The 12066-nt window shown below is 35.2% G+C and overlaps 1 protein-coding gene across 2 annotated transcripts in view; it reads right to left on the bottom strand.

The window, feature by feature from the left end:
• Nucleotides 1-12066, bottom strand: part of TRIM24 (tripartite motif containing 24) — a 99947-nt gene that overhangs the window by 37871 nt on the left and 50010 nt on the right. For both annotated transcript variants that reach the window (XM_069462763.1, XM_069462765.1), the window contains exons 5-7: nucleotides 7912-8028; nucleotides 4742-4856; nucleotides 603-749 (exon numbers count right to left, since the gene is read on the bottom strand). In XM_069462763.1, coding sequence (XP_069318864.1) covers nucleotides 603-749; nucleotides 4742-4856; nucleotides 7912-8028 — 379 coding nt within the window. The remainder of the gene's footprint in view (nucleotides 1-602; nucleotides 750-4741; nucleotides 4857-7911; nucleotides 8029-12066) is intronic.

Genomic DNA, 12066 nt, shown 5'->3' with positions numbered 1-12066 from the left:
TTTGAGAATTTCCCTCTGTTGCCTGGGCTGGAGTGCCGTGGTGTCAGCCTCGCTCACAGCAGCCTCAAACTCCTGGACTCAAGTGATCCTCCTGTCTCAGCCTCCCGAGTACCTGGGACTGCAGGCATGCGCCACCACACCCAGCTAATTTTTTGTACTTTTAGTTGTCTGGCTAATTTCTATTTTTAGTAGCGATGGGGTCTCACTCTTGCTCAGGCTGGTTTTGAACTCCTGACCTCAAGTGATCCTCCTAAGCTTTGGCCTCCCAGAGTGCTGGGATTACAGGTGTGAGGCACAACGCCTGGCCACACACACAATTAATTTTTCAATATTTTTGTAGAGACAGGGTCTTGCTATGTTGCCCAAACTCCTGGGCTCAAGTGATCCTCCTGCCTCAGCCTTCCAAAGTGCTGGGATTATAGGCATGCACCACCCCACTCAGTCTAAAAATATTTTTTAAACCCAAAATATTTTGACCAATAAAAATCAGAAATACGTAAAAAAGTATTTATGCACCAACAGACTGAATTTTAAGCATTCCAATGACCCCATTGTTTCACTCTGCATTTTTACAGTATGCTGAATACCATACTTTATCTTACCAGTCGCTTGCTATAAAGTAGTGCTGTACTGCTGCCACTAGAAACTGCCCATTTAGAAAAATGCATGACATGTTCCAACTGTTTGGAAAGTCCAGCCACTTCCTGTTGTTGTTGCATAAGTTTCATGCGATGGTCTTTTGCAAGGCTCTGGAAAGAAAATTTCTAAATTAGTATCTGCATGTTAACATATATTTTAATGGTCATTTTTGGAGAACCAAATTAGAATAAGCACAACCTCTAAGTACTTAGTTGACAGGAACTGAAAATACTCTTAGTGTTTTCCCCCTTAATACAAAGGATCACTCTCCCTATAGGAAAAAACTATATCCTTAATGTGCCCCCAAACACTGTCTTTGCTTTTATGTATTCTGGGATTTAAGTCTCTGTTCATGCATCTTATAATATGAAAGAGAATGCGTTAACTTTAATACAATGTCTGTTAAATTCAACACTCACAAATAAAATAGATGTACCATCAAGCAATCTAGTAAAGTTACCAGATCACATAATTTACTCAATCATATGATTTTACCTTCTAGGAATTCTAGTTGCAATTGCAACTAGTTTGTGCCTAGAGTTGTGCCATATTGTAGATAATACTTATCCTGTTTATTTGCTAATTTTTAAAAAAGGCATCATATTATTTCTGTACATTGAGAACTATCATGGAAACCAATAGATGCCGTGAATAATTGTGCCAATGCACTCTAAGAAACGCTACATAGAACAAGGATAGCAGCAAAATTGGTTTATTTTAAAGGTCCCTATCCAAAAACCTCTTTCTAGACATGGTAAGGAGAGGGGAAGAGAACAGGACTTCTTACTGACTCAAACAAATTAGAAAATTGTCACACCCCCATGGGAACTTATGTTCTCAATTAAAAGTGAACCTAGATCCTGGCCCTAGTCAGCTCCAGATTTGGAAAATACATGAGATAAATTAAGGGGGGAAATGTAGTGAGTATGTCTATTTAAAGAACTGTTAATAGTCAATGAATTTACCATATCTAAGTTAAATTCAGACCGAAGAAAATTTACCTATTAGGTTATTTCTTACCCCTGTAAAAACAAAGTATTGTTTTGGAAACATTCTAGTAGGAATAGAAATTCTGTTGACTTTGGGGGAGGTTGCAAATTGAGAATTAAAAGCCTCAGTTTCTTGGTCTTCTATGGTAAAAGCTATTTGAACACTTTTCTTGTGAGTCTTAGCAGATAAAACTGGTTAGATTCATTTACCTTAAAAAGGGACTCTGAACCAAAAGAATGGGTACAAGGATTAGATGCATATTTAAAAGCTACTGTGAAAATTCTAGGTCAAAGTTGATCAAAAATAATACCAGGTTCATTCCTACAGATTCGTTTGAGTTTGGTCATCTTTTTCTCTTCATCTGTTTTTAAAGCTCTTCAAGTGATTCTGATGTATAGTCAAGTTTGAAAACATAGCCACAACAACGTATGCATTACTAATTTCTGGGAAAGCAAATCAAAGTGACATTTGATTTTTAAGTAGAGCTTAGAAACCTTTAAAATTCTGCTTAAATGTTTCTATTAAAATAAAATTAAAAAAAAAAATCACAGAACCCTGAAAAAATAGTTACTATAAATGAGGTCTGCATCCTCTTGCCCAGAATACTTCCTCACTAAATAACTATGTTTCCAATAGAACAGAGAATTATTTTAGTCATCGTTTCTTAATGGCTGATAAACGATGGGAACGACTATACTCTGCCATAAGGGATAGAAGTTTTTGACAGAGATCGTATAGTTTGGTCAACTATGAAATAAAGAGGATGAACTAAATTATTTCTAGGAGTTTCACTTTTCCTCAAATCTTCAAACAATAGGATGTTAAAATTCTCATTCTAAATTGCTTCTGTACTGTGAATTCTTTCTATATCAGAATACTATAAGAATACCTAAAGAGCATACAAAATTAATATTATATGTTAATATACCACATAGGTGTTGTAATCTCATCTTATTTGAAGTCAAACATTGAGTTTGGATGTTGACCTTCAAGAGTTTTAAAAAGCTGGTGAAGGCTGGGCACGGTACCTCACGCCTGTAATCCTAGAACTCTGGGAGGCCAAGGCTTGGGAGGATCGCTTGAGGTCAGGAGTTTGAAACCAACCTGAGCAAGGGCAAGACCCCATCTCTACTAAAAATAAAAAAATTAGCCAGGCAACTAAAAATAGAAACAAAAAAAATTAGCCGGGTGTGGTGGTGAGTATCTGTAATCCCAGGTACTCAGGAGGCTGAGGCAAGAGGATTGCTTGAGCCCAGGAGTTAGAGGTTGCTGTGAGCTAGGCTGATGCCATGGCACTCTAGCCTGGGCAACAGACTCTGTCTCAGAAAAACAAAAAAGCTGGTAAAGATAGTAATATTTTTCTTTCCCACAGTGAGCTGCGACTATCCTAAGTGCCTTGAGTATATAACTATAAAATGTTGACGCCAGGAGGCACATTCTTTTGCCTGTTTCTCACAAGGTTAAATGTATAAATTTGGGAACTAAATATAACTGACAGTGTATCTTTCTAGAAAATTTTGCTCAACTACACCCCTCTGGTGATACAAAGTTTTCACTTCAGTGAATATCAAAAATGACTCATCTCTTCAACATTCAGAGCTCCTCCTACAAGCAAAGCATTATGACGTGCTTTGAAGCAAACAATGAGCAGTAAGACATTCCTAGTGTATTATTAGGTCATTAAATATGAAATGTCCCATTTCCAGTCCAGAGTGTAATTTATCATATCTTAAACATGAAGCAGTACAGTTAATCAAAGTGTACACCTAAACTATCCAGAGTTTTGCCATCTTAACTGTAGCTTGTTTATGCCAGCAGCAAAGAAACCCAGAGAGTGGGTGGTGATGAAATCATGAAAGGCGTTTTCCACAGCTTGTTGAGAGTTGAATATTTTTCCTTGAGAAAAGTGGTCCAAAGCCTGGAAGAAGTGGTAGTCCATTGGTGCAAAGTCTGGTGAAAACAGTGGATAACAGAGAGTTTCCAAGTCCAGCCCCTGCAGTTTAAGCAGCATTGTTTGTGTGACATGTGTTGTCTTGCAAAAGGACTGACTTGCCTTTATTGACCAATCTTAGATGCTTAAAGTCAAGCATCTTCATCATTTCGTCTAATTGGTTTCAGTCCACATCCACTGTAATCCACTGACCAGGTTTCATGAAGCTGTAGTGGATAATACAAGCATTGGACCACCAGACACCATTCGCTTTTTTTGATGAATATTCAGTTTTGGACTGTGTTTCAGCACTCCATCTTTATCAAACCATTGTGCTGAACGCCTGTGATTGTCAAAAAGAATCCACTTTTCAACACACGTTAACAAAATGGTGTAGAAATGGTTGTCTTTACATTGTGACAGCAAAGAAAGGCAAGCTTCAAGACGATTTCTCTTCTGACACTCATTTAATTCATGTTGAATCCATTTATCCAGCTTCTTTACCTTGACGATTGGTTTCAAATGGTCCAATATTATTAGAATGGTAACGTCAAACCTTGCTATTTCACGTGTAGGTTGAGATGGGTTCATTTCCACTATAGCTTTCAGCTCATCTTTATCCACATTGGTCTCAGATCACCCATGTAGCTTATTTTCAAGATTAAAATCACCAGAATTGAACTTCTCAAACCATCAACATACAGTGCAATCATTAGCTACATCCTTCCCAAACAGTTTGTTGATATTTTTTGAGCTGTCTGAGCTGCACTGGTTCCACGATGCAACTCATATTCAAAAATAATATGAATTTTTGACTTATCCGTGGTTTCACAAAAATTGGTCTAAAGAAAATCTGAAAGATTACAAGCCAAAACGTGTGTTTGAAAGACTGAGGATGTACCTTTACAATCAAAATAAAGTAAGTGTCAAAATGAAATGTCAGAGATAGTAACTGTCAAACGTAGTACTTAAGGAAATCAGACATTTCATACTTAATAGCCTAATATAAAGCCATAAATTGTTGGCTACAATGCAGAACCTGCCAAAGGAAAACTTGGGAATGGAAAAAAAAACTTCATCAAATCATAAGTGGAAACAATTAAATGAAAAGTGATATGATTTCAAATTCGTAAGTACTATGTGGAATTGATACAACATACTGTCCCATGGGCAATAACTTACCTCTAGTTGATGCAGTAGAGCTTTTCCTTTTTTATTTATTTCTACCATCAATGTAAATATAGCAACTTTAATATCCTGTTCCACCTGCTTTTGATTTTGATTTACCTCAATTATTCTGAAAATTAAGTGAAAGAAGAAAACATTTAAAATTTAAGGTAGTTTTTTAATCAATATTTAAAATTCATGCTTTAATGTCTAAATTAGACCAAAATATTTTCAGTGCTTAGAAGCTCTGATATTTCTAAGAGTCCCTCAGTTTAAACTGACTGTCTTGAAGATGACACAGCATCTTCTGAAATATAATCCATCTGAAAGATACAGTTGCTCGACTCAATCTTAAAATCAACATATATAAAATTGGAAGAGAATGAGCATATTTTAAGAAAATATGGTTTGGAAAGATTATGAAGACATCCAGTACTCTACCTAAAAGGAGAGGCAAAAGGGTAGACTAGAAAAAGGATTTATAAATAAGATAAAAATACTATTAATATGATTCGAAACAAGTTCTATTGTATTCATTGCAACTAAAAACTGGAAAAGTATAAATGTGATAATCTTATCTTAGTTATCTGAACTGTTGTACTCATTATACCTGAACAGAAGCAGAAAGACAACAGCAGTTTGCTACTTTTTATAACATATTTACTTCCAGATTGGCAGCCAAATAACTACTTTATGTTTCATCAACCATATATTTTTCAACCTTTGATTAGAGTAAATGGGAATGTTATTTTTAGAGATAAAATAGATAGAAAACATAGCACCACCACAAAATATCTCACAGAGGTTTAAAAGAATAGAAAATCGATGAAACTTTGAGATAAATAAAAAGCTTCATTTCTTCTGAGTGCTTCTCCCCCAAGTTACTCTCAAAATCCAAAAAGGCAGAACTTTATTCTCTGTTGGAAATATTTCAAGATAATGGTTTGACATCAATATTGTTTCAGGATCCAGGAAACCAGATAGGCCTGGGAACCAACCAATCTCAAAAAACTCATTTAAATCTTCATGACAGTAAAAAATGATGAATAAGGGGAAGACTGTCACATTTGCAAATGCATAAAAATAAATTAATAGCAAAGTTAATCCTTTTATAATCCTGGTAGGCTATAAAGATTTATAAGCAATTAGCACCTAAGAGAGATTCTTTAATTTTCACAACTCAAAAAATAAAAATCCTTCCACACAATGTTATTATTTTGTTTAAAAAAAAAAAAAAAAAAAAGCGGAACAAATCACAAATCTGGAGAGCTCACACTATCTGATTTTACGCCTTACTACAAAAAGCTATAGTGAACATGATCATGAAAGTAGGTTATTGACAAAAAGAAACACAGTGGACTACATAATCCTACACATACACGATCAATTGATTTAAGGTGCCAGTGCAATTCAAAGTGATAGAATAGTCTTTTCAAGAAATAGAAATCCATGTATAAAAAATGTGAGCCTTGACCCATATATCATATCATATACTCAATAAAAGAGTAAGAAAAATGTCCAAAGGGTAAATTTCATTAAGGGTGGATCTTTTACTTAAAATTAATTATTTTACAATTGCTACCTTTTGCCACTAGATGGTAGAAATGCCTATAATTATCTCCCTTCATTCATTCAATAAATATTCAAATTTTCAATTACTCAGAGTCAAAAAATTTTAAACCCACCAATTATTCTATTTAGCAAAATGCACTATTTCTGATTGGAATATGGTAAATAGTATTGAGTAAATTACAGTTATTCTGTGAAAGATAAAGGTAAAAAGAAATGAGAGCTAATAAGGAAAATAAGAAAAAGACATACAATTCAATGTATAATAATGAATACATACAATAATAATGTTGGGGCATCAAGAATAGATTAAATTATGTTTAAAAGTCTCTTTTAAGGAAATCAGGTGATACAGAGAATTACCTGGAAAAAAAATTCCCTAATGCTCTATCCTATGTTCCAAAATGGTAAGAATAACAGATTATGATGATTGGTCTTAAGCAAAATGAACCTCAAAGCCTGAGACAATTTTTTCAATGAAGAACATTCATATTCCCTGTCAGGCCTCTCTTCTTCAGGCTCCTTCCAATAAACATTTCTTGACCGATTGAGGCAGTGACACATTACTTTCGTGTGTAAAACAACAAAAAAAGTACACATGGGATTTCATAGGTGTGTAAATTAAATGTCAGCATGTGCTCCAAATGGGATTTTCAAAAGGTGTTAGACAACCCCACTCCTACATGAAGTGAGTGGTTTGCTCCCCAATCACTGAATTTTAAGATATGAGCCTTTGGACAGTTAATAATTTCCTTCTGTAGATGATAATCAGACAACGAATGAAAAGGGTATGTGAAACAGTTTAATGATCTTTGTCTCCTAGTATCTTAAAATTTTCACCTCTTTTCAGTTTAAAAATCACAGCTCCAGGCCGGGCGCGGTGGCTCACGCCTGTAATCCTAGCACTCTGGGAGGCCGAGGTGGGCGGATCGTTTGAGCTCAGGAGTTCGAGACCAGCCTGAGCAAGAGCGAGACCCCATCTCTACTAAAAATAGAAAGAAATTATATGGACAGCTAAAAATATATATAGAAAAAATTAGCCGGGCATGGTGGTGCATGCCTGTAGTCCCAGCTACTCGGGAGGCTGAGGCAGTAGGATCGCTTGAGCCCAGGAGTTTGAGGTTGCTGTGAGCTAGGCTGATGCCACGGCACTCACTCTAGCCGGGGCAACAGAGTGAGACTCTGTCTCAAAAAAAAAAAAAAAAAAAAAAAAAAAAAAAAAAATCACAGCTCCAGGACAGCATCCCAAATTTTAGCAAACTCTAATAGAGCAATTAAATGTATAATCAAATATTAAAATATTTTATAATACGGGCAAAAATGATTGATTTTTTAAAAAATCTTGGCATTTCTTTAAAATTAGAAAACATGAGATAAGTTATCAATACTTACCAGATAAATGAGCTATTACTAACTTCAGCTTATTATCATTTAGTTTTGAAATTTTATGGCTAAAAAAAATGTTTTCCAACAAGGTTTCTGGAAGTCTTGTCAACCATGTGTTATTACAGTTATCTGACAACTTACTATTTCACTGTGAGTTAAGGAAAATGTTCTAAAAGTGAATATACTTCACACATTACATAAAAATGGTTTATTATAGTACCCAAAATTACCTGTTTTGGATCTGATTTCCTGTGAATTTTATGTATTTTGTTTTTTCCATCAGTTTGGTGATCAGTGTATCTATGATCACTTTCTGATTCTGAAAAGCTTCTTCTATAAATTGATATCTGAAGAAATAAGCAAATTATTTCACATAAATATCTGTCCAAAATGAGGAAAATTCCAAAAGAAATGACTAATAAAAAATAAGATAATAAGACTATAAGGAATTTAAGCAATAATATTTTAAAAATACCAAACATATTCCTATAAGGCCAGTTTTCCCCTCCTCTCAAATTATCCCACAACAAATGAGTAGTCTTCACAGATATTATTTATGGGCCGGGCGCGGTGGCTCATGCCTGTAATCCTAGCACTCTGGGAGGCCGAGGTGGGTGGATCGCTCGAGGTCAGGAGTTCCAGACCAGCCTGAGCAAGAGTGAGACCCCGTCTCTACTAAAAATAGAAAGAAATTATATGGACAACTAAAATTTATATATACAAAAAATTAGCCGGGCATGGTGGCGCATGCCTGTAGTCCCAGCTACTTGGGAGGCTGAGGCAGTAGGATCACTTAAGCCCAGGAGTTTGAGGTTGCTGTGAGCTAGGCTGACACCACCGCACTCACTCTAGCCCGGGCAACAGAGTGAGACTCTGTCTCAAAAAAAAAAAAAAGATATTATTTATGGATACTCTAAAATATTTTGAAAGTTCTTAAGGCGTACACCTAACATTCATAGTTTTAGAGGCCTATAGAGTTTACTTGGCAGTCTTGGCAAAATGTAGTCAAGGATATATAAGCAGACTTATTACCTATTTTGCAATTTCATAACTATGAAAGCTTGGCATAAAACATACATTTTAAAAGATCACTTTTAAATAATAGGTAGTTATGTTGTAGAAGTCACAAAGATGTGCCTTCAGGATAAATAGGGGCACAAAGGCAAAACTCTTGATGATGTGCCTGGCAATAAAATTTTAAGCAAAAGTATCATAAGATATAGCACTTCAAAATTTTATATAACTTGGAAGTGAAGATGATATAATCTGGAAAACTATGTAAGATGACTGAAAAGAAAGAAGCTCTAGAGAAATTGGCAATGATGTAGAAAATACATATTTAGTTTTATTTAAATTTTTCTATAAAAAGTATGATAAAATATTTCTAAATTAACCTGTTTTACAGAATGTGATTTCAAATATGTAAGTGTAATTAAATCAGTAAGTATTATAAATATGGTTGCCAGAGCTAGAAAAAAGAGAACACCAAATTAATAATTCTATTGGATTTCCTTTGTACATTATCATACCATGTTTGAATATTTAAATTCTTTCTTAGGCAACTCAAGTTTTTTTTATCTTACTAAAATTTTTTCTTTACTACATTTAGTATGATGTAATGTTAAATGAAATGGTCAAAATAGTCATCCTTATGTTGTTCCTAATCTCAATGTAAAAACTTTCAGTATTCCAATATTAAGTTTGTTTTTCTAGTTCTTTTCATAATCTTTACCAGGTTTAGGAAATTCCCATTTATTCCTAGTTTGCTAAGATGCCATGTCATGAATGTATTTTAATTTTTATTTAATGTTTTTTCTGCCTGTTAAGATGGTCATAATTTTATTTCCTTCTTTTAATATGATGATACAAATGATTTTAACATGCATGATTTTGAAATATTAAATGAACTTTGGATTCCTAAAATAAGGTCAACTTGGTTGTGATTAATTGTCCAAAAATGATACTACTACTGATTTGGTTTTCTATTTCTTGGAATTTTTACAATCATTTCATGGATGAGACTGGCCTGTAATTTTCCATTTCTGTTCCTTGTCAGTTTTGGTATAAAGGTTATGCTGGCTTCATAAAACAAGTTGGAGAAAATTCATTCTTTTACCATTTTCTGAAAAAGTTGCATACAAAATGTGTTATTTTTACCTTAATTATTTCATAGAATCATCAGTGAAGTCATTTGGGTCTGCTATTTCCTTTGTGGGAAATTTTTAAATTACAAATTGTCATTAAATTAAAGGACTATTCTGATTTGCTGTTTTATTTTGCATTAGTTCTTGTAAAAGTTGTATTTCCTAAGAATTTTCCCATTTCATGTAAAAATTTTCAAATTATTGACAGGTTTTTTTTTTTTTTTTTTTGAGACAAGGTCTCGCTCTGTTGCCCGGGTTAGAGGGCAGTGGCATCATCATAGCTCACTGCAACCTCAAACTCCTGTGCTCAAACAATCCTCCTGCCTCAGCCTCCTGAGTAGCTGGGGACTAGAGGTGCAAGCCACCATGCCCAGCTAATTTTTATATTTTTTGTAGAAACGATGTCTCACTATGTCACTCAGGCTGGTCTCAAACTCCTGGCCTCAAGCGATCCTCCTGCCTCGGCCTCCTAAAGTGCTAGGATTAAAGGTGTGAGCCACTGCACCGAGCCAGATATCCTTTCTGTCTTTGTATTTGCCTTTAAAATAGGTAGTGATGTCACCTTTTTCACTCCTGGCATTGGCTATTTCAGCCCTCTTTCTGATGTTCTTAATTACTGGTACAGGGTGATTATTAGCCTTTTGAAAAGACTTAATTTTGGGCTTTGACTATTTCTGCACTTGTCTTTATTATGTCTCTCTTAAAATCCACTTACCTGGGGGTTTTATTTATTTTTTTAAAGACAGAATCTCACTCCATTGGTCAGGTTGGAGTGTGGTAGTGCAATCAAAGCTCACTATAACCTCCAACTCCTGGGCTCAAGTGATACTCCTGTCTCAGCCTCCCAAGTGGCTAGAGCTACAGGTGCATGCCATCACGCCTTTTTATTTTTTAGAGGGACAGGATCTCACTATGTGGCTCAGGCTGATCTGGAACTCCTGGCCTCAAATGATCTTCCCAATGTGCTGAGATACAGGTGTGAGCCAACACACTCAGCCCTTGGGTTTAATTTGCTTTTCCTAACTTGAGATAAATGTTTAGGGCATTGACTTTTTATCCTTAATATCTAATATATACATTGAATGATATAATTTCCCTCCAAATATGGCTAGCTATTAAAAAAGAAAAACCTCAAGGCTAGATTGATATTTACTATATTCACCATTATTCAGATCAAAATATTTCCCAATATCCATTGGAATTTATTCTTTAATGATTTAAATTTATAGTTAGCTGCTTATTTTGAAATAATTTCAAAGTTAAATTTGCAAGAGTATAAAAATCTCATATATACCTTTACACAGACTAATCAGTTTTTCAAATTTTGCCTCATCATAGCCTATTAACCTCAGTGTGTATTTCTTAAAAACAAGGATGGTCTCTTACGTAAACAGAGTATAAAGTTCAAGAAAATTGACATTGTTACAAAACATCTAATCTACAGACTGTGTTCTAATTATGTCATTTGTCTCAACGAAGCTTTTTTTTTTTTTGAGACAGAGTCTCACTCTGTTGCCCGGGCTAGAGTGCCGTGGCATCAGTCTAGCTCACAGCAACCTCAAACTCCTGGGCTCAAGCAATCCTCCTGCCTCAGCCTCCCGAGTAGCTGCGACTACAGGCATGTACCACACCATGCCTGGCCCCGGCTAATTTTTTCTATATATATTTTTAGCTGTCCTTATAATTTCTTTCTATTTTTAGTAGAGACAGAGTCTTGCTCTTGCTGAGGCTGGTCTCGAACTCCTGAGCTCAAACAATCCGCCTGCCTCGGCCTCCCAGAGTGCTAGGATTACAGGCGTGAGCCACTGTGCCCGGCCCTCAATGACGTCTTATATATCATTTTTTTCCCTCTAATCTCGGATACAGTCCAGGATCATGCATCATTGCATTTAGTTTTCAAATGAATTTCATTTCTTTGTTTCCAAATATATTTTTTTCTCCTCTATTATTGTTTTCTAGATTACCTGCACGTAGTTACACAAGTTATTTTCCAGGATTTCAATCTTTTGAAATTTAAGACTTTGCCTGGCATGTGGTCAATTAAATATTTCTCTTTGTATGTTTGTAAAGAATGTGTTATTGGGTACGGTGTTCTAAAATGTCCACAAGACATTATGCTAATGGTGCTATTTGAATCTTACTGACATATCTTTACTGATACTTAGTCTGCATGTTCTGTCATTCATTCATTCAGAGATGAGGTCTTGCTATGTTGCCCAGGCTAGACTCAAACTCCTGGGC

The sequence above is a fragment of the Eulemur rufifrons genome, chromosome 29, assembly GCF_041146395.1.
Source record: "Eulemur rufifrons isolate Redbay chromosome 29, OSU_ERuf_1, whole genome shotgun sequence".
Lineage (NCBI taxonomy): Eukaryota > Metazoa > Chordata > Mammalia > Primates > Lemuridae > Eulemur > Eulemur rufifrons.
Note: the sequence above shows the minus strand (reverse complement) of the source record. Positions and strands in the feature narration are given on the sequence as shown.